This window comes from Orbicella faveolata, unplaced genomic scaffold, assembly GCF_042242905.1.
Source record: "Orbicella faveolata isolate gen_17 unplaced genomic scaffold, um_ofav_v1 contig_25, whole genome shotgun sequence".
In the NCBI taxonomy this organism is placed as follows: domain Eukaryota; kingdom Metazoa; phylum Cnidaria; class Anthozoa; order Scleractinia; family Merulinidae; genus Orbicella; species Orbicella faveolata.
Genome location: NW_028301553.1, coordinates 8,042,501 through 8,064,869, shown reverse-complemented (window position 1 = coordinate 8,064,869; position 22,369 = coordinate 8,042,501). Strand labels below are relative to the sequence as shown.

The window sequence follows — 22,369 nt, the reverse complement described above, 5'->3', positions numbered from 1 at the left end:
CATACATACATACATACATATGAGTAATAACGAAGAGGCAAGATTTGCTGTTACTCCGAGTTTCGTGCTTACGCACTCATCAGACAGTATTTAATGATAAGCATTCCTATCAACTAGATATATATACACGGTATTAAACAATAGGCTAATTGCTGGGCTAGTTGCATTACAATAAGTGATAGTTATACTGGAAAACAATAGGTGTGAAGACAGAAATTACGGGGACGAGTATAAACTGCGTGGGTGCAGTACAATATAAAGAAAGTGTCAAGCGTTCTTCAAGTAGAATTTGTTCTCGTGCCGGCATTTAGAAATAAGTTCTGATCTTTTGTTTAGTAGATTGTCGTTGCTATGTTTGATAATCATTAGTTTTTCTGTGAGGCAGAGGTCGCATCGTTTGGAAATGTTGTTGTAGGGTCTTGCACGGCTAATAATTGACCATTTGATGTTGAAGTCTTGTTTTTTGTCGTGTAGTTGCCAGATGTATTTAGAAAGCTCGGTGCTGTTGATGTGTTTTCTGTGCTTAAATGTGGATTTGTGCTGCGAGAATCTCTGTTTGAATGTTCCTTCTGTCAGTCCAATGTAGTTCTTGGTTGTGTTGTTAGTTGTAACTTGTGCGTTGTAGATTACACTGGAAGTCAGGCATTTGTTGTCTAGCGGGCATTGGTCTTTTTTGCGGCAGTTGCATTGCTCTCCGGTGATTGCGTTGGCGTTGTTGTCGGCGTTTGTTATTTTCATGTTGTGTTTGTTGATTACTGTTTTCATGTTGTCCATGCAACTGTAGCTGACTTTGACGTTGTTTTTGTTGAAGAGGCTGTGGTATTTATGTTGGTTCGGAAAGTGCTTAGATATGAGCTTCAGGAATGTTCTACCGATGTTTGTCTTTACGTTTTTATTAAATGGAGGGTTGTACCATATAATGTTTCTTTGTCTGCTGCGTCGGGGGCGTGTTGGTTGATTGTCTTCGTTGTAAATTAGTGTTTCAGAGTATCCGCTGGCTTTCAAAGCAGTTTCGTAGATTGGTTTGGCCTTGTTGAATTCGTGTTCGTTGCATGAGTTGGCGGAAATACGGCGATTGATGGATGCTGGAAGTTGCTTTATTATGTTAGGTGGGTGGTTAGACTTTGTGTTGATGTACTGCGGCTCGTCGTTAGGCTTTCTGTAGGGGCAGTAGGTACCTTTTGTAAGATCGAAGGTGACGTCCAGGTAGTTAACAATTTTCATGTTAGTCTGTATGGTAATGTTAAGTCCATATGTCTTGAAGCGTCTTGTTATGTCCTTCCTTGTACGGTCTGCTTGAGGTCCGGAGATGTTTTTGAAGATGGCAAGTCCGTCGTCTCTGTAAAGCCCGATGTTGTCTATCCCGTATATGTTACACAGGTCGTCGAGAATGAATAAGCCTACGAGCTCGCATACTTCGGCTCCGTCGAAGCTGCCCATAGTAACGTCAAAAGAACTGTTGTTTTTCTTGATCCAGGCGGTGTTACTGTCAAAGAGAAGGGATTTTCTTGAATGCATAATAATATCGATGTCGCGGTCCGTAATGGAAGTGAATTGTTTGGCGAAGTTGATTGCGTCTGTAAGAAGTTTCTCAGTAATGGAAGGGTAGAAGTTCTCAATGTCAAATACGGCGAAGGTATGTTGATCTTTGTGTTGTATGAAGGAGAACCAGTTGATGACGGATACATACATACATACATACAAACATACATACATACATACATACATACATACATACATACATACATACATACATACATACATACATACATACATATATATATATTTATTCTCGATTTGTACTTAAGGTTCAGTTGCAAAGAGAACTTTCTCATTTCTGCAAGAGAAATCTGATAAACATTATGTGTATGTTATTTTGTCCAGATAAGGGTTTATTGATAAGAGGAGGCATGGGATCAAGAGATCTACCTTACAGTTTCCTATCATACTGACTTAATTGTTAAAAAACTAATTGCAGTAGAGAACGCTTCAGAGTTTTTCATTGATTTCTGATGGCTTTCTGGTGACATTTTTTCAAATGCCATTTAAAAATGCAAAAAGGTACGGGGTCCGTGAGTGGATGTGAAATTAAATACTATTTAATTTCACTAAGCTCGATTAGCTTTTAAGTTATTCTGCGTGAATTTACCCAATTTTCTGTTCTATTTATCTTTTCTTGTAACCAAGAGTTTTTCTATTTGGGTGATAAAGTTTGTTGTTGTTGTTGTTTTTGTCGTTGCGTTGTTGACAGTTGACACCTCTGCCTCCCACAGTATTTGCAATTTGATTTGCTAGCTTGCACGACAGCCATCTGGAAATTATCAAAATGTTTTCAAAATGTCGTCAAAAGCTAATCAGAAACTTTGTCAAGTAGTAACACTACACAAATGTAAAATAGGGACAAATTTACCCTTTTCTCCCGCTTTGTGCTTCTGAAAAACCCTTTCGTCCCGTCTTTTGCGTTCTTACGACCTCCTCTCCCTACTCACTTTGTCGATCCGAGCCCGCCCCATCCCTCATCACGTGATAAAGGTCTGCGTAGTTAATCAAAAAGCAAGTTGAGACTGAATGCTTTAATGGCTTTCGCTCAAATGCGCTTATTTCTTAATAGCAGATTTCTCTAACGGTCACCTATACCTATGCAGGATAGAAAAATTCGATTTTCTGAAACTTTGTCAGGAAGAAGGTTTTTACAAACTTATTTCAAAACTGTACCTTTGAGGTTCTTTGGATTTTTATTTTCTTGTGGAGACGGCCTTACGTATTTTGCCCCGAAAAGAGCAAAACTTGACCCCAAAATTACACTTTTTGTGAACGCTAGCAAGCCAAAATGATAGGCGTGACTGGAAAAGCTAACCCACAATACTAAAATATCATCTTTTCGCATTGTTTAACGTTGTCAGATCAGCATGAAATTTAAACCTGAATTTTAATCAAATTTTTAAAATTATACGCTTTGATGATGTTGCGTCACGTCAAAATTTAGGTCAATTTCGTGGACCAGAAAGTCAATCTGATACATGGATTTACCTGCCCAAACTATTTTTTCTGGTTAAAAGTATCCCTTAAGCTAACGTTTTATCGCAAATCCAGCTTGGGTAAATAAAACCAAAAAAATTGAGAGCGTCTCGAAGACTAGGCACTTGAGCTAATCGCCTGACATTTTGACCTTTCACGCCGCGATCACTATCTCCAACATTGATCCAGAAATGTTTGCCTGTGGGTCTTATCTCCAGTAAAATAGTCTTTAGGTCTCTAGTGTCAGCTACTGTAATTGAAAATACGTATCAGGCTGCAAACGAGCATTTTAGGCAGATGTTTATTTTGAATAAGAAATCATACATTTAGCGGTTGGCGACTACAGACAACACACGCAACGAAATATCAGATAATAAATCAGCATCGAGAGTAATGGAATACTAGTGGAATATATAGTAGACGAACTACTTGGAGTAAATTCTTACCTTTGTGGGGAGCGTTGCGTGACATCCCAAAAAACGGCTGCGGAGGAGACTAGGCGCCGGTCTAATGATCTTTGAATTTTCAAAAGGGAGGCCTCGTCTGCATATAACTTCCGGCTTTTATGTGCAAACGGTGAACAGTATGGAGCAGCAGCGGCGAGAAACACGAACAAAAACCCGAGGTGAACAGCAAAAGGCATACTTGTTTTCATATGGGAAATGCACGAGTCTAAAATCGTGAGTCCTGTTAACTGTCTTAACTGGGTAACTTGTGTTGCTATCATGCGTGGTCCTGAGCTGCCAAGTCTTTTGTCTCTGTCGTTGTAAATATATGTCGCGTTTTCCTAGTTGACTTATCGAACTTAATGATAGGAGAATATTATTCGGCTTGATCATCAATAAGGGAATACGTATACTTCTAGGAGACTATCTTGAAGCTTCTTATAGCAAATGAGAATAAAAAAAGTCGAGATACTAATTAAAGAAAAAAGGAAGATATTTTTCCCTTCTAATGAAGAGCTTAGTAGTCAGATTCCGGGAAAACCGTAATCGTTGCAATTCTGTACAAATTTCTAGAAGTGGCGGGTTCTTCACGCACTTTCTAAAGGTTTTATTTCGTTTTCTCGAATCAGTTGAGGTTATTTAATTTGACATACCAATTGGCATAGTTCTCAAGAAGTATTTTTAATAACCTGAGTTAAGCAGTTAAACGGAATCAAACATTTCTCCCCGCTTTATGACTGAGTTAAGCAGTTAAACGGAATCAAACATTTCTCCCCGCTTTATGAATTTAACTGGATTTATTAAGTCACGCTATGCACAAACTATGTAAACATTAGTGAATTAACAACGATTCGCCTTATTGACATATTGAATACTTTCATGCAATTTTGTAAGCGGCCTATTTTTTGACGCCTTATTTTGAGGACTAAAGATACTCGTATCACGTTTGGCCAAGTGAGTTATCATGGCGTCCGCCACAGCCGCAGAAGAAGCCTTGCGTGCAACGGACGGAAAAGAGAATTTTCAGCGGTTGACAAGGCTTTTGATGTGTGGAGGCGTCAGGCTTTTACGAGAAAAGTTTGATTCTATTCACCCTCCCACCGATCTTCCATCAACGCTCGATGATACGGGTACACGTGATTTGCTGAGAAAAGCAAACCTTTTCAAAGAACAGTGGGATTGCCTCTACCCTTCACCTGGTACGTTTGGCAAGTCCACCGATTTCGATATCATTTTAATGTTTAGATTATTCAGAACAATATGCAACCTCACAGAGCCTGTTAATACTGGATGGAACAATCCACCCAACAGTACAGACCACAGTCTTGAAGCAGATTTGGTACGAATAAAAAACTACCGCAATTCCGTTCACGCGCACAGCAGCAAAATGGAAATTACGGACACTCAGTTCTGCACTCTTTGGAACGAAATCAGCGAGTCTCTTTTACGAATTGCTGGATCTATGGGTGATGCAAAGCGATGTGAATGGAAAAAGGCCATTGATGAGTTGCTAACGGCTCCTCTAACGCGAGAAGCACAGAGATACCTGAAAGAACTTCAGTCATGGTACAAGAACGACATGGATGTCCTGAAACATGAAGTGGTAAAAGTAGGACATCATGTCCAGCAGGTTGATGCAGATGTCAAACATCTCCAACAAGTTAACTTAGATATCAGAGATCAATTCCAACAGGTCAATGATCAGCTCCAACAGCAAAACCAAAAACTGGGCGAGCTTAAAAAATAGTGGTTTGGCTATACTGAATATCATAAGTTCCGATGCCGTGATAACCGGATGACTGATTTCCCACTTTGGTTTCATTCAACAACATTACATTCCTTTTAATTAGTTTACGGTTCATTTTCATCCTAGCATTTTTCGTAACTCAGAATTCTTCATATTTTCATGTTTTTTTTCCTTTGTTTTGTTTTGTTTTGTTTTGTTTTTTTTGGCAACTTTTTTCCGATCTCTTTTAAATTTCGACATTGGGCAGTCGCCTGTCACCAACGCTACCTAACCCATACCAACCGAACGTCTGAATATGCCAAAGACCGTTTGCATTTTTTTTTTTTTCACGGATATTATTTGTTTACTTTCAGATGATTTGAAAAGTCTTATTATCAACATCACCGGAGAAAGTTTTTCAGCACTTGGACAACCTCCTCCAAAAGAATCTTACATCTGGAAAACTATTTTATCACCTTCCTTGGACTTAGTTCAAAGTCTTCTGGAGTACCTAAGAAATAAGCTTGCAGTCCGTGTTATAAAGTACAGGGTGGGAAGTTTGTTGATAACTGTCACATGCAGCTCACTGCAAATCCTTGAAGGTCTGTGGGAAGATTACAGGAGTGGCCATCTCAATAAAGTGATCGAGCAAACACTTGTAACACCGGATGTTCTAGAGAAGCTTGGGTTTAGCGAACTGAAACTAAAAACCACAATTTCAGATGAAGAGTACAACAAATGCAAAGAGTTCTTTTTCAGTGAACATAAAGGTGAGAGGCGCAGATTGCTTAATGCAAAATTACGTTAAGAGATTCATCAAATCTAGTCACCTTACATTTGGTGGCCAACTTTTCAACATGTTTCCAACCAGCACCGTGATAAATGAATTTTGTTAATAGGTTGCAATTAGCAAATAGGTTACAATTAGCATTGTAAATAATTTACTTTTTTATAGTGAATTTAACTATAAAAAATTGCTGAACATAAAAACTCGGCGATTGGAAAACACCATTTGGAAGCCCACGGGGATATAAGCCTCCTCAACGAAAGCCAGTTTCGAATTCTCCGAAAGTGCCAAGGGATATTTGATTGCCTCGTCTATGAGATGCTTTGTATAAAGGAGCGGAATCCAAGCTTGAACACGCAAACTGACTCCATCCGTGCGAAACTCTTTGTTTAATTTTAAACATTTTAACACATCCATTGAACTATTGTTTTACTGACTATTTATACATTTTTTAACAACTATCATTTTGACTTGATAATGACGTTAGCTCAACGTCGAAACGTCGTCGTTTTTTAACAAAATTTTTAACTTTCTCAATATGCTTAGAAATATTTTGTCGCAATTTTTTATAGTTAAATGTTTAGAAAAATCGCTTCTTATTCGTATACTTATAGTGAATTGTAAATTTTATTTAAATTTCTATTACTTGTTTTTTTATTCAATTTTTAGCTTTTAATTGAGTATCCCCAGTTAGCTCTTAGCTTAGAGCTAAATACTTGTTGACACTTAAATAAAGTTTATGTATGTATGTATATGGAGCAAAGCTGCCAACTTTAAGGTATGTGTTATTTAACTCTACTGACTATGAAATATATCTTCGATGAACTCAAAGATCGTCTTCTCGCTATTCAACCCTATATAAACCATTGATAGTTCCATTATCCTTAACGTCAGTGAACTTAATCGGCTCTGTTCGAGTTTGTTTTCAATTCATTGAATGTTTTAGTCTGTTGCCTTTCGAGTTTTCTATTTCTCAAAGAACAATGAAACAAGTGGAAATGTAGAAGATGAAGAAAAAGAAGACCAACAAGAAGGAGAACAAGAAGAAAAAAAAGAAAATGAAGAAGTACCACTCCAACTTAGAAACGAGCTGATGAATTACGACTTTCACAAGTGCCCCAGAATTAATAAAGACGCTTTTCAAGATTTGGTGGTGGACGACATTGACCTGATACGCATTGCTGTAATAGGACCGGCAGGTGCCGGAAAAACAAGTCTTGTAGGTAAGAGGTTTTATCTGATAACTGCAAAGTGGCCCACCTGTAAATCAACAGGCATTATAATCAATAACGTAGAGCCTTCGCATGAACTCGTGGGGAGCTAGGTATGGAGTGTTGGAGCGATAGATAGTTCTCGCACCACCGGAAAAACTCCCTCCGCGAGAATATAAATGATAGGCCCAGAACGAGGTTTAGTTACAAGACCCCGGTGCTGCACGCTCAGCCAATAGGCCATTCCGAGTTAAAACGTGTCTTCGTGCAAAACCTTTCAGTTAGGTGAAAATGAGTTTGATTTGCATGGAAATGAACCTGTAGGCGGAACACGTTTTCACATGAATGGTTTCGGACGAAGACTCATTTCGACACGGAGGCAAAAGGCAACTCGGGAATGGCCTATTTCAAAATGACTCCCCAGTTTTCCGATGAAATGTACTCTGCTCCATCCAGTTGCTTTAATCACTCTTCGTTTTCATTGAATTAACAAGGCCCTTTACAGCGAGCCCTTAAAAAACCGCAGACCGCAGCGGATCCGGATTTGGAACGCTGTGAAGGTACCGTTATCCTTGAAGAACACTACGCACAGGAAAAAATACGAGTGGTGGATACCAGAGGATTTTGTGTGAGCGATGAGTGCCTGGAGGATGAGCTGCTTGGTATTCTATTTGGAAGGTAAAAAGAACTGTTTTTCACACGTTAGTTAGCTTTCTAGATCTGATAAGCGATAGTGTCGAATCTAGGATATTCAAACTGATACCAAAGTATCAAAATTCAAAGTAAATACATGTATCCCTTACGACAAGCGGGAAAACCTTCGTGGGAAAGTCGCCCGGGCTATATGTAACTGCTTCGATTTTTGATTGGTTCTCTGGATTGCGTGTCTCTGACCTCTGTGAGATTGGTTCGAATAAATGTTGTGTTAAAGCGATTTTCAACTGAGTGTCGTAAAACCAAAATCAAACCAATAACTTACCAGTTAGACTATTCAACCAATCTCGAACTGTAGTAAAACCAAAACCAAGGTAATTGCCTGATTACTTTCAACACTCAGCTGAAAAACGCTCTAACTTTGGTTTTGGTTTTACGATGCTGAATTGGAAACCTCTCTACACAACATTCAGTACGCTATCCACGGGATAGTGATCAAAATATTTTCTCTTATTTAAGACTTCGTCCAGGAGATGAAGTAGTACGAAGTTATGACAAGGAGGGAGATTGCGAGCGAGACACCCTGGCCAGAAGAGCTACAGATTTGTCCGAATATGTTCACGCTGTGATTTTTGTTGTGGATGCAAATGACCCGCATTTGAAGGATGGCAAGTACAGAGACAAACATCAGAGAGCACATCAGAGAGCACCTTTGCCAAGAAGGTAATATAGACGGTCACCCTAATCCGCGTAACGACATTGCTTCTATAACTCCTCATGCATACGCAGCGATTTAGCTTGTGACCTGGCAAACGATAGGCGCGCCGTTGGAATCTTATTTGATTTCGAGGGCACGAGTTTGTTGTGTGTTGCATTGTGCAGTGTTTCTGATAAACGTTACTTGTGGAGTTCACAGGTTAAACTCATGTGATAGTGAAATGCGTTCCTTTCACCTCACAGGTTATGTTCCGGTGACGGCGATTACCTTTCTGGACAAGCTGACACTTAAGGAGAAGGATGCAGCTTATAAAATGGCACAGAGGACAACTGGCAGTTCTTGGCAGAAAACCTTCTTCATTACAAATTACACCTCGCCTGAGCACGACAAGACTTCCTGTGAAATCGATCGGGCCGCTCTTGATATCCTGGACTCCACTTTGCTCTCCGCTGAAAGGTTTATACAATCTCGCAAGCAGCGAGAGAAAAATCAGTTGGAAAAGGAAATCAAGGTTGAAGGTAAAGTAATGTACTTTTCCGTGATTAATCCCAATATTCATTTGATGGTAACTCGAATGATTGACACACTATTTGACAATTTATACATGTTTTTTAGCCTGCTTCATCGAGCTTTGATACACTTGGGAAGCTTGGAGAACACAAACGAAGCGCAAGAGTTGCTCAGTCTAGGCGCATCCGTGAGCAACGTACCCTATAGCTTCTTGAGTACTCTTCAAACTTCTCAAGTGCATTTATAACTCGACGACGCATACTTAAAACATGAATCAATTAGTTGTCTTATACCAATGCCAACAGAAATGGCGAAGCGAAGTTCATGGCGCAGCACAGTTGCGAAAAAATGGAGTGGCGAAGCGATGAAAAAACAGAAATGGCGAAGCAAAGTTAATGGGTACTGAGATTTACCCACGAAAATCACTGTGAATAAAATTCGTACTGATTCTAAATGAAGCCAATTAAGAGCACGAACGCAAATTCTCGGAAGTTATCCGCAAAAACCACAACTTGAAAGTTTATGCAAATTAAGTGCAATGCAAATTGCGCCTTGCCATAGGGTTGTTGTTTTCGCCAAGGAGTTTATCTATTCGCCCTCCAAAGGAGATATGGCTCTTGAAAAGGGTTTAAGATCGCAACACGGCAAATATGTTAAGCTGCACAATTTACTCGGATCGCCACGACCAGTAAACGAACTTCTTACAATTTCTGCTAGCATGTGCAATGTAATCGGCATAAGTTGTGTAAAAAAAGACCTGGAAAATTCTTTGCAAACAAGTTCTCCTTAAATACGTAGACAGCTGTGCTTCATTCTTGAACCAAAATGGTTTAAACTCACGACTTGGATTAGGAGGATACTCGACGAAGCAACTTGAATAGTAAATATCTAAGCGGAACTCTTGTCCTAAAATATCCTGATTCTTTGGTTTGTTTTTATCGTGTCCAATACGCGTTTTCGTAAAGTACGATTTGATGCTGCGGTACGAAGCCCGAGTAAACGCTCTTAGAGCGTCTAGTAAACTATTTTTCACGTCTTTCATCGCCCCATTTGTGCAATTTATCTACCAAATACTACAAGAAAAAACCTCAGTATCTATGAAATAAACACGTTCCAGCATGGAAAATGCTTTGTACGATTTTTATTCACTCTTTGATACATACCATAGTATGTACATACCAGAAAACTCACTCGTTCGCTGCGCTCACTCGTTTGTTTTCTAATACTACTCAACTCGTGAATAAAAATCGTACGCTCGCATTTTCCACGAAGTAATTGTGTCCCCAATTAGCTATTTTTAGCTAAATATCTTCGATTCGTTAATAAAGTCTATGTATGTATAGAGAAGATATTACATGCCCGCGCGTGGATACGAATTTTATCTTCGAGTGTTCAACTCGATATATATTGAGTTGAACACGAGAAGATAAAATTGGTATCCACAAGCGGGCATGTCATATTCTGTTTATTATATAAACATACTAATGACGACGTTTTTGACGATTTTCCGGAGATTTCCGACCACTTTCCGAAGATTTCCGAAGATTTTTCATAATTGTTCCGAAAGCCAGATGAACGCTTCCGAACATTTTCCGAAGATTGCCGAAGACGACCGAGGATCAGAAGATGTTTCGATCAGACATCAACAAATTTAGGTGTAGATAAAGGGACAAAAAAAATGTTTTTAAAAAGGAATGATATCTTCACAGTGGGAAAGATAAAAATAGTATCTTCACTGCGCGCGATGAAGATGTGATTTTTCAGTAAAAGGAAAAATCGTGGTATTTCACTAGTGTTTATATAATAAGTATGTATATCATTGGATTATGATACATGCTTACGTGTACAAAGTCTGATAGCGCGGATTTGCAGCTGTGTTATAATACTTGTGATCTGTCCTATCCTTAGGAGCTCCAAGTGACAGGGAGACTGTACAACAGTTCCTTGCCCGCGTAGGAAAGAAGCACAACTGGACTGACCAAGGCAGCATGAAAGCTGTCCTGACAGGCCTGAGCCAAAAGGAGATCCACGTCGTCAAAGTCCCCAAGGCATTGTGGGAAGACATTAAGTCTGAACTGCAATTGTTGATTGGTTCGAAGACAGACTTGGAAGAGGAGTTGAAGCGAATGTAAAACAACCTTGAGACCAAAAAAGAGCTTCATTCTCTTATCTTGGTAATAAAATGCATTTAAGTTTGCCGTTAAAAAGCAGTAATCTGTTTACATACCTTCTATCTTTAATTAAGATCGTGTAAAAGTAATTAATTTAGACTTGAGAACTAGAAAATGGCGCATGTGTTACCGTAGTTTAGACACAAACAACTGATATCAGGCCGAGTAACAGGCAAAGCTTTTACCTGACTACTTTGGAATTCTCTGAATCTTCCAGTGTGTACATGTTTGTTTTTCTACTTTTGTTTTTTTCAAAATTAGGCCGACAAAATGGTGATACTCGATGGTATTCATAACAGTGTTAACATAGTATCATGCAAAAGCGACTACGCAAAACTTATTAGTGACTACCTTGTCGCAGAGTCTTCAGAGGCTTTAAGAATCTTTCAAAGATTTCTGAAGTAGTGGTTTTCTCAAATTGACCATATTGATGTGTACTTAAACAGCTTAAAGGCAGTAGTTACCGTAGTTATTTCAGGCCTTCGTGGCGGGAAACGTTCTACTACTGGTTTGGTGTAAATTTCCAACTTGGAGTTGTTCATTTTTGTCGGGCATCTTTCGTAGCACCCTGTGACTTTCTTGTACCCAAGCCCGGCATTTTTTTACGCGGAAACTTTCGGGCTCTTGGCAGGAATTTCGAGACGCAAAGAAACATGGGAAGGGGGAATGTCGAAACATTGACAAACGTCTACAGAGTTGCAAATATACGTACAACACAATATGACTCGTCATAGACGATTGATCTCACACAGTTATTCTACCAGGCGTAATTAATTAAGGTCTCGACATTTTAGTTCCAAAAGTTTGTTCAGAAACTGCAAAGAAAGCCTGCTATTATTTCGCAGCGCAAGTTTTGAATAATTTACCGACTTGCATCAAGGAAACTAAATCGCTGTTAATTTTCAAGACAATGCTTAAGGTCATTTTTAGTGAAAGCTCTTAGTATTTGTAATAACTGTGTATAGTTTTTATCTTTTACTACGCGTTGTACATAGTTTTTATCTTTCACTGCATATGTTGTAATTCTTTTATTGTTATTTTAATTCTATTTTTAGTTGCCCAGGGCACCGTTTGATAACAGCATTTGCTGACGGGTTTACCCTGGTTAAATATATTTATATTGTTATCATTACCATTATCATTATCATTATCATCATTATCATTATCATAATTATTATTATTATTATTATTATTAAATCTGATTAAAGTTACGTGTGTGACTGATTTAATCCTTTTAAGTGTACTGATTGTGCGGCTGTCTACTCTTTTTTAGCTGTAAGCATGCTCTCGATTCGGGCATCAAACGGGGCTGAAGGATGGAAGGGGGTATGAAGAGTGAAAAGACTCTCCTCACGCGTCGCCTTGTCGCCCAAGTAACTCTAGCTAAACGAGTTTAAACAAGCCCTTATTTGCTCTCGGTTTTAAACTAGGTAGACCGCAAAACAGAAAATACGACTATTTTGAAGTCTATAGATTCGGTAAAGGTAACGTCTGAATCGGGCCAAGTGGTCCATACAGCCGGAGTTTATCCCGGTTTCTGTAGCATTTAATTATTAGCAGTATTTTTACTCCCCCCTGGATGGCATATTAGTCCATCGCGGGCTACCCAAAGCATTAAATTTCCCGGTTCTCTCTTGTTTTCGCGTAGAATGTTTCTTGGTCATCGGTGACAGTTTGCTGCGCAAAGTTAAATGTTGGAAAAATGTGTACCTTGCGACTTTTGTGAGGCATTTCTCGAAACTGAGTGTCCACCGGGAGGTTATTCCCTGAAATGTTTGGTTGGGTGGTGCTGCGCGTTTCTTGGAATCCTTACCCAATTTCAGACCAAAATATGTGATTTACTCTACTATCGATACCCAACTTCAAACTACTCTAAAACACGTGTTTTCTATGAGTCTCTATAATTCGTGACCTCACCTAACCAGGTATGGCTTAGGCCCGTTCCAAACGCCGCTCCATTCATGCGCCGAACCTAACTGATGAGTTAAGTACGGTAGAAGAGCGGCATTTGAATCAGTTTGGTTCGGCACGTTAGGTTTGGTGCAGCAAACAACATTAAATTCGGCAGGGTCTGTCGCACTATGCGACGTTGGAGCGGCAGCTGATTCATACGGCGTTCTCCTCATGTGTCGAACCTAATGCATAAATTACTGTAATGTATTTTTTATATAACGGGACTCGTGATTGGCTCAAAATTGAGTGGCGTGACTAGACATGCATGAGGCTCGAAGTCGTCGCTAAAAATAAAGGCAACAAAATATGCCTTCGGTTTATGAGTTTCTTTGGCGCAAATTCATTTTTTGCTTTTTCTTCGTGACAATAGCTCAGCTTATGAGATTTCCCTTTATCAAGTCGAATTAACCGGGAGAAACCTGTCTAAATCCAAACACTGGACCTTGAGTTTAAATTTGCTTCCCAAAATATTGCTATAAACAGCGAAATGTCAGTCACAGCTTTTCTATTTGGACAGAGTTCTTGAATTCAGAACACATATTTCTCGTCGAAAATTGTTACCACCGGCTTCCCGAATTAAGTTCGACGCACGTACGCCGTCTGAACCAGCCGTCGCTCCAAAGTCGCTCTAAAGTCGCACTTAATCAAGTTTGGACCGCGGCGTTTGGACCGGGCCTTAGTCTCCTCAGAGTTGCGTGACGACTCCAAACGACGGGAAAATTTAGTTTCATCTAAGCAGCATGGCCAGAATGAAAGCATACCCTGTTTTAGACTAAAAAGGTCATATTCAGACCAGAATGCCTCCCAGAGATTTTGAGGAACAAGGAAGTATAATCATTTAGTTCAAGGAAACAATGGGTATTTATTTGTTTTGATCAATTTCAATGAATAAGGGATTTCCCCACGATATTAAAGAAACTTTTGGCGCAAAATCATAAGGAAATGTGGAATTTACTAGTGGGGAACAAGGGAGAAAAAGCGAAATATTTTCCAGGGAGACCCTCCCTCATGTAAGGAGTTGACGTGCTCTCGTCTAAATACTCTCCACATATTCCAGCCGTGCGCAACAGCAATAACGCCAAAACAGATCATAAAAACACAACTTTATTTGCTATCGTGTGCTCACTGGAGGCCGCACGGACAAGGACTCAAATATCTACAAAGGGAAAGTAAAAAATGGTCACGAGAAAAATCTAGGCGAAAAACTAAGAGGGTACCAACGAGCATCCATAGGATGAAAAAACCTCGCCGCGCTCGCTGCGGTAATGCAGAGGAAAAACCCCAGCCCTATGGATAGAAACCCTCCGACCTGCTGGGCTCGGTCTTATTAAATTAGATTCCTAATGATTTCGAGACTGAAAGTAGGGACTGAACATTGTCTTTAACATAACCATCTTTGGCATTTTCACTCTGCCAACGACCGTGTCTCTTAAAAAGTCTATCAGCGATGCCTGCATTGGCGGCAGCTGTGGCTCCTCCGGCCCTGAGACTGTGAAGACTTATGCAGGAAACGTCAGTAATGTCTTTGAAAGCGTCCTTAACGATCTCCCTGGCTCTGCTGTAGCTTAAGCCTTGACGTCGAACTTTAGATGTACATCGAGGAGACAAGAGGGCTCTGAATAACGGTAAATCCTCACTAAGATCAATTTCAGCGGCAGCAATGTATTGCTCTAAAGCCTTTACGGGACAGGTTTCCAGGTCTGATCGCGCTATTGTTGTCCACGCCCCATCACGGTATTGGTCTGTCTTGGACGACTCTAAAAATATGGAGACATAAGTAGGAAAAAACTTTATGTCACAAGCTCGAATAGAGCATAGCTCACCGAAACGAAAAAACCCAGCATATCCTATGAGACATAAAGCTACTGTTCTCAAATCCGATAAGGAAGGAGACTTATCTGAAATCTTGGAGGATGCAAGCGCCCTCAGCATCTCGGGAGTGATGGGTTCTTTCTTCGATTTAGCCTTCCCCAGGATCCTTTGAGACGCGCTAACCATGGCAGAAACCATAGGATGCACCGAGACCTTGGGCAAACCGGCCAGCTGTTGGGCCCAGTCGATACTGTAGACAGCATTAAGAACTGGAGAAGGAGAATTAGCTTCCAGGATTAGGCACTGCAGGTAAACTGAAACTTGAAAGGGGTTGGCGGGCATGTGGCGAATACAATTAGACGACGCCCAAAACTTCCAACGTCTAAAACCAGCCAGGTAAGTGCGAATAGTGCCATCGGCTCTGGAAGCGAGCACGGTTTCCTGGACTCGACTAACCAAGGGCTGGAGATGGTCGGGGATAGCGGCAAAGAATTCGGTCCACATCTCTGATTGAAACACATCTAAAATCAAAATAAAACTGACAAGTAAATTAGCAAAATAACAAAGAAAAACATGACGTGAACAAAAAGGTAATAGCAATACAAAAAAGACATAAACGGGCTCGAGAAAGAGCCCAAAAAATACGTCTCGGCTACACAAATAGCTACCCACTTTCGCCACAAAAGAGCTTCTATATATCGGGCACAGATCGTCCCATACTTCATGGTGGCACACAGCCCAACCATTTGGATACAGAAAGACCTTAATTCCCAGGGCGCAAAAAACAAAAAGGGGGGCACAGATGGTCCCATTCATTCTCAAGGGCAAACAAAGGCCCCTAACATTTGGGCACAGATGGTCCCATACTTCATGTAGGCACACCGGCCCTAACATTTTAGATACAGAAGTTCCTGAATTTTTAGGGCGCACAAAAGGCTCCATTCTTTGGGCACAGATGGTCCCACTCATACTCATGGGCAAGCAATCTCCCTAACAATATAAGCCCAGAACGTCTCATACTTTTCGGGGGTAAAAAACCTAAAGTTCAGGCACAGGTGATCCCATATTCCTAGGGAGCAAGAAAGGCCCTACCTACCGGGCACATGTGGTCCCATACATCTCGTGCACAAATAGGCCCTAGAATCTAGAGCTCAAAAGAACGAACCCTAAATTTTTGGCCCTGATAGAAATAAATGATAAATAAATAAATAAACGAATAAATCATAAGAAAAAGAGAGTAAAAATAAAAATAAAATAAAAGCGAGTCACCTCCAGAAAAGAGCACCAAGAGGACGGATTAGCATAAAACCACTCCTAAATACCCTGTTCAAAACCCCTAGAGAGTTCATACCGACGAGAGAATATTTTTCCGCTAATTTCCAAACCGCGGAAAAATTCTACTCTCGTCTAAATACTCTCCACATATTCCAGCCGTGCGCAACAGCAATAACGCCAAAACAGATCATAAAAACACAACTTTATTTGCTATCGTGTGCTCACTGGAGGCCGCACGGCCCCAAGAGTACAAAGAAAGAAAAAAGGACAACAAAACAATATAAAATACAAGAGGAAAAACTTTCAGACAAAATGGATTCTCAAAGCAAGCATCCTAAAGTTTAAATTCTCATTACCAAAGACGCTATTACATCTACCGGGAATGAAAGCTTCTTTTAAAGATGGAAGATCCATCCAGTCAACAATAAAATCGGAAAATTTATCGCCGCCGGCGCTAATCATTGGCCAGAAGGGAGCGGAATGCCACAGCGGAACAATAAGAGTCCCTGACGCCTTGCAGTTACGCATATGAAGTAACACTCGCGGAATAAGGCAAATAGGCGGACATACATAACTGTTCTCCCCCGCCCAGTTCATAACGAATGAATCAATTCCTTCCGAGCCTGGATTCCAAAATCTAGAATTGAACCTCGGAAGTTTGGCATTTAAATAATTAGCAAAGCGATCGAAAGAGTGCGGACCCCAAACAATATCAATGTTTTGAAATGTATCCCACGAAAGATCCCAGTCATCGGGATCGTAAATGCGGCTGAGAAAATCGGCCTGGTCATTCTGAGATTTAGGGATCCATTCCATCTCGATCGAAATACCGCGATGACAACAAATGTTAAAAATCGACAAAGCTTCAGTCTGCAAATGACCTTTACTGCTGCCAGATGAAATGATCCTGGGAACGTTCTGATTATCTGTAAACCATTTCACAGTCAATCCTGACAACTTGTCCAGTAAAGAAAGAAGAACAAATTTAACGGCCAAAATTTCTCGCAAAGTAGAACTTGTATGCATTTCCTTTTCGGACCAAGTGCCAGACACAAAATCCTGACCGCATTGAACGAAATAGCCACCAAAACCAGTGTCACTTGCGTCAGAATAAACAACGCCAACAGCACTTGACTTGGGCGACATAGGCTTGCCATTAATGGAGTCGATGTTGTTCTGCCAAAATAAAAGCTCATTACGAATCTCAAGGGACACGTCCAAAGGCTGATCCCAGGAGGTTCTTTGCTCTAGGGCCGCATAACAATTTCTTGTCAACAATCTAGTAATATTACCGACAGCACATGACATAGAAATAATTTGCCCCGTAATTGAAGCAAGACCACGGGCTGAAAAACTACTTTTTTGAAGACAGGAAGCAATGGAGGATTTCAGCTTGAGAATACGCGCTTCGGGAATATGAATCAAACCGTGTTGGCAGTCCAAAACCGATCCCAAGAAGACTAACTTCTGGACAGGTTCCCAATTTGATTTTTCGTCATTAGCTGTAAAACCGGCCAAAGTCAGGTCCTTACGAACTTGAACACTAATGTTTTCGGCACTTTCGAAAGACAAATTTCCCCCGATGCCATCGTCTAGATACATCAAGGCTAAATGGCCGTGAGCCCTCCAAAACTTAACTAATTGACGTAGGACTTTTGTAAAAATATACGGCGCTGAAGTTAAACCAAAAGGTAGCACTTTAAACTCGTAGAAATGCATCACGCCATCGACTGAAGGCCATTTGAACGACAGAAACTTCATATGTTCTTCACAAATGTCAATGTGATGATATGCCGATTTGAGGTCGAAGGAGAAGACAAACATCCCAGGCGAAAACATTTGAAGAACAGTTCTTAAATCTTCATACTTGACAAATTTTTTGACGACAAATTTGTTTAAATGAGACAAATCTAAAATAAGTCTTAACTTCCCTGAAGACTGGACAGCGACGTGCAGCGGATTACAAAATTGAGGGTATTCCTGAACTTCCCTTACACAGCCACGTGCCATCAACTCTGAAATTGCCTCCCGAACAAAACTATCCCTACGAAGGGCGGAAGATCTATTTTCAATCGAAAACGGTAAAGGCGATTCCATAAAAAGAATCTTGTAACCATTCTGGATAATGTCTAGAACAAAGTCCGAAGCCTGGATAGTATCACGCCAAAATGTGAAGTTCGCATGCAGTTTTCCTTGAGTAAAGCTGGATGCCTCGATATCCTGTTCAAATTCGTACTGATCCAAAAAATTAAGGTTTTGATCCTGAAGACAACGGTTTGTCTTTGGTGGGGCACATATTGGCCCAGTGTCCTCGTTTACCGCATCGAAAGCACATGTCGAGGCCTCTGAATGAGTTGTAAGGGTATCGACCTTGGGGACGAAAATAACTAGTAGCTGGAGGAAAAGAGCTAAACGTACCGCCAACTCTGGAGGCGCTAGAAGATGAAAGCGCAGAAGAGGAACCTTTAGGACTAGTTTTTCTCTTTTTCTCTTGCAGTGTTTTGATCTTAGCGGCGGCTCTTTTCTCGGCTTTTTTAATCTTCGAAGCGTCGGCCTCATCGTCGGCCAAATCGTCGCAAACATACTCTTGCACCGTAGCCCAACCGAATTCAGATTTGTCGGCCAATTTAATAATTTTTTGCCTATTATTTAGCAAAGAAATACCTTTGTTAAGCTCTTCCTTGGCTTTAGGAATATTTCCACCTTCCAGGGCTTTCAGGGCCAAATTACTCGTCTTGGCCACTTTGCGGTTGAAACTAAACTGTTGCTCGTTTCCTTTCTTCTTGAAGACGTAATTGTCGGGCTGAAGATCCGTCGCAATTTGAACCGCTAAATCAGACTGGGCTTGAAGCAGGTTGGTCTGAAGTTCTTGGATCTGAGAGTTAACGGCTGATAAAATTGCATTCTTCTGGGCATCTAAAACAGCACTCAGTTCTGGAGAAATAGAGGTGCTGGCTCCTGCTGAGTCTTCCATAAGGATGAGAGCAACACAAATAAAAGCGAGTCACCTCCAGAAAAGAGCACCAAGAGGACGAATTAGCATAAAACAACTCCTAAATACCCTGTTCAAAACCCCTAGAGAGTTCATACCGACGAGAGAATATTTTTCCGCTAATTTCCAAACCGCGGAAAAATTCTATTTGGTGTACTGGCGTTCGCTCGATCGCCTGGGATCTGGGGTTGGGATTCACTTTTCTGGGAATCAAAGAGGTCACGCGACTTCGCGGAAACCCCACTTCCGCTTTTGCATTCTGCATCAAGGAGAACTGAAGAGCGTGGCCAGACGTTTGAGAGCGTTTATAAAGCCAAACTGCTATAGAATACTCTTCTAAAATGGGAAACGGTGATTCGAAAATCGTAAGTATCGATACGTACACTTACATTTCAGCCTGTAATCAATTAATTTTCGTCGAATTATTGCAAGCGTGCTCGCCAGTTCGCTTCCTTTGAAAGCTAAACTTACCTTTAATTTTACGCCTGTGTATGAAGTCGAACCTTCCGTCACAAGAAAGCAATGCAAAATTGAGACAGATATCGGCAATTTTATTGCGTTAACGACAAATGCAGTTTAGAATTCATACCAAATTCAAATTTTATATTTTCGCTATTTCAATCGTACCTGTGAAACAGCTCGAACTGTTGTTCTACATATATCTCATCTACTCGGTGAAATCCAAAGGCCAAAACGTCTACTTAGTATGTTAAATTCAGAGTTTAAACAGAAAAATTCTGCAATACACGGCGAATTCTTGGTTTTCAGCTGACGTCATAAGCTTATGCAAATTAGGTTTCCGCCATGTTGGTGCCCATGCGGAGGTGTGAAATTATATGGAAATCTATGCCATTTCTAAGCGCTCGCGTTCAAAGTCTTCAAATAATTCATCTTTCCAATGGATATTTCCCAAGAAAGCGACCCAAAATCACAAGAGGAGATACCAGTGCTTTCATCCTACGTAAAAAACCTCGAAAGCCACGTCCGAGAGCGCTATTTGAAGAAAATTTCTGTGGTTGGCGTAGATCCAGCGGCCATACCGAGCGAGCAGTTCAGCTCCGAATGTTTGCCTCCTATAGAAGTCTCGGACTTGCTTTCCTATTTAGTTTTGGAGACAAGCTATTACACAAACAAGCAGTTTAAGGTCTTCAAAAGTTTGGAGGCGTACAACCAGATGGTCTCTGGTTTCGTCGCGTCAGTTCAAGGGAAAGAAATCACGGGCAAGATTGTTGTTGTGGCCAAGGTGAGACATTCGCAGCGAATGAACGATCCTCTTGTGAACATTTGGATCATTGTAGAAAAGGACGGATGTGTGCCTGGATATGTAAATCTTTTTGATAGCCTCTATCATGACTCAGTCGTAATTGAAGTAGAGGAACAAACAAACGATTTATTAGGGGGACGTTTGATTGCTCTTGACCCGAAGCCAGTGCAGCAACAAACAAATGGCAGTGACTGTGGGGTTTTTGCAGTTGCGTTTGCTACCTGCTTGGTCTTTGGAGTAGACCCCACATTTATAAATTTCGATGCACAAGGTATGAGACCTCATTTGGTCACATGTCTAAGAAATGGCAGAATCAGCTTGTTTCCTTCATTTTAAAAACATGTTTATTTTACAACATTGAAAGGAACATGGAAAATCATCTGTAATTTTGTATAATATAATTTTCAGATATTTCAATTTTGAATCTGTGGCTTTGATTTAAAGGAATTCAGACAAAGCCTTCACATAGGATATCAGGCAGCTATTTGTGTGGTTCCAGAAAATATCCATAACTCCTGCATGGAAGGTTTTTCGTTTCAACCCCCTCTCCCCCCCTCCCCACCTTCCTCGAAATTTCCAATGACCTTCCATGGGATGGGTATAGATATTTTCTGGAAACACACATTCCCACCTCCCTAGGATGTAACATAAAGGCCCTTATGTAGCTGCAGCTGTGAAAATACATGCACTGCATGACAGTAAGTATGGGACACCTGTGTTTCTTTTGTGGGAGAACACACAGCCATACCAGTACAGATGTAATAATCTATTGTGTTAAACAACATGTTCAAATAATATCATTTTGTATCTTTTTCCTACAGAAATAATTATTGTGTGTAAAATATATAGAACATTTATTTTTACAAATATTTTTTTCACAGTTTTCGAAAGAACTAGGAAAATTAGAAATTGAAGTTATGTTATTTAATTCAATAAAGTTATGCCACTTGTTTACCTTGTTTGTGAAATATTCCAATTTTTTTTCTTGCACTTGACGGTGTAGATCAAAATCTGTTTGTAACAAACTACCTTAGCTTTTTATTACTGTTTATGCATTGCAGTATCCAAGCAAGTACATGTAACAGAGTGCCTCACCGAACAAAAAGTACCTTAGGATATCAATCAAAGCTTTTATCATAAGTTTCCCTTGTTTTGTTGCTTTTTGTTTGTTTGAAAAAGCCAAATTCAAAGAAAATGTTATACCTAATCCTAAAAGGGGAAAGGACTTTTCAAAGGGCAGAGGTCATAACCTAATTTTACAGGGGAAGTGAACCTTGTTGTAAACTGAGAATATCCAGTGGCCAGAGGGATGATATAAACAAGCTTTCATGTTTCCTTTACAAAATCATACCACATACTGTATCTACTGTAAATCCTCTATTAAGCAACCCCTCTTGAGAGGAAGAAATTTATTAAGCCACCCCTCCCCTTACACAAAAAAAATACATGCCCTGTTACGTGAAACTTTCGCAACACCTTTATTTTGTGATTTTGAGGTTCGCAAATAATTTTTCACGACATGTAAATTTTGCAAATTTGCGAAAATTTTGCATTTTGAGTCACATTAATTTCACATTGTTGAGTGAGAAGATTTATTCTCTTGGCAATGTTATGTAAAAGGTCCTTGAATTATAAAAGGACTTTAAAAAGTTACACATTTCCAACAGCCCATTTGCATGAATTTATTGGTTTCACATCTTCGACGTTAACTCCAATATTTACTTTCTTTTGTACTTGCAAACTGCTTTTAATACACTCAGTGGTAATAAACTTATTCTTTCTTGATAGTCATGTTCATGACACTTATTTTTTGCGTCACTTAAAATTAGGGA

The 22,369-nt window shown here is 40.1% G+C and overlaps 4 protein-coding genes and 2 pseudogenes across 7 annotated transcripts in view; 4 read left to right on the top strand and 2 right to left on the bottom strand.

The window, feature by feature from the left end:
* The first annotated feature begins 3,664 nt into the window (after positions 1–3,664).
* Positions 3,665–6,657, top strand: LOC149108821 (uncharacterized; annotated as a pseudogene). Its single transcript, XR_016208731.1, has 4 exons — positions 3,665–3,698; positions 4,388–5,248; positions 5,601–5,960; positions 6,647–6,657. The product of XR_016208731.1 is annotated as an uncharacterized LOC149108821 (transcript).
* A 59-nt stretch (positions 6,658–6,716) lies between these two features.
* LOC149108820 (uncharacterized) lies at positions 6,717–11,250 on the top strand (annotated as a pseudogene). The gene is made up of 6 exons (XR_016208730.1): positions 6,717–6,755; positions 6,924–7,200; positions 7,683–7,866; positions 8,362–8,565; positions 8,803–9,078; positions 10,979–11,250. The product of XR_016208730.1 is annotated as an uncharacterized LOC149108820 (transcript).
* A 3,032-nt stretch (positions 11,251–14,282) lies between these two features.
* On the bottom strand, positions 14,283–19,415 carry LOC149108819 (uncharacterized). Its single transcript, XM_089293315.1, has 2 exons — positions 18,946–19,415; positions 14,283–15,527 (listed from the first exon to the last, which is right to left on the bottom strand). Exons 1-2 carry the CDS (start codon positions 19,253–19,255, stop codon positions 14,527–14,529), a joined length of 1,311 nt encoding a protein of 436 aa, XP_089149441.1. The 5' UTR covers positions 19,256–19,415; the 3' UTR covers positions 14,283–14,526.
* A 48-nt stretch (positions 19,416–19,463) lies between these two features.
* The window catches only part of LOC110050360 (uncharacterized), a 35,046-nt gene continuing 32,140 nt past the window's right edge, over positions 19,464–22,369 (top strand). For both annotated transcript variants that reach the window (XM_089293278.1, XM_089293279.1), the window contains exon 1: positions 19,464–19,638. In XM_089293278.1, the coding sequence (XP_089149404.1) occupies positions 19,615–19,638 (24 nt within the window). In that variant the 5' untranslated portion in view covers positions 19,464–19,614. The remainder of the gene's footprint in view (positions 19,639–22,369) is intronic.
* Positions 20,043–21,496, top strand: LOC149108818 (uncharacterized). The gene has a single exon (XM_089293361.1). It carries the CDS (start codon positions 20,172–20,174, stop codon positions 20,871–20,873), a length of 702 nt encoding a protein of 233 aa, XP_089149487.1. The 5' UTR covers positions 20,043–20,171; the 3' UTR covers positions 20,874–21,496.
* LOC149108817 (uncharacterized) overlaps positions 20,955–22,369 on the bottom strand; it is a 3,267-nt gene continuing 1,852 nt past the window's right edge. Inside the window, exon 1 of the mRNA XM_089293305.1 lies at positions 20,955–22,369. This exon is cut by the window's right edge and continues 1,852 nt beyond it. The gene's annotated coding sequence lies outside the window, so the exon portion shown is untranslated.

Excerpts from the sequence above, each read along its gene's own strand:
- LOC149108819 (XM_089293315.1), bottom strand. The coding sequence starts at position 19,255 with ATGGAAGACTCAGCAGGAGCCAGCACCTCTATTTCTCCAGAACTGAGT. Across the intron at positions 15,528-18,945 it reads CAAGGAAGAGCTTAACAAAG|ATGTGTTTCAATCAGAGATG; the intron begins GTATTTCTTTGC and ends TTTTGATTTTAG.
- LOC149108818 (XM_089293361.1), top strand. The coding sequence starts at position 20,172 with ATGGATATTTCCCAAGAAAGCGACCCAAAATCACAAGAGGAGATACCA.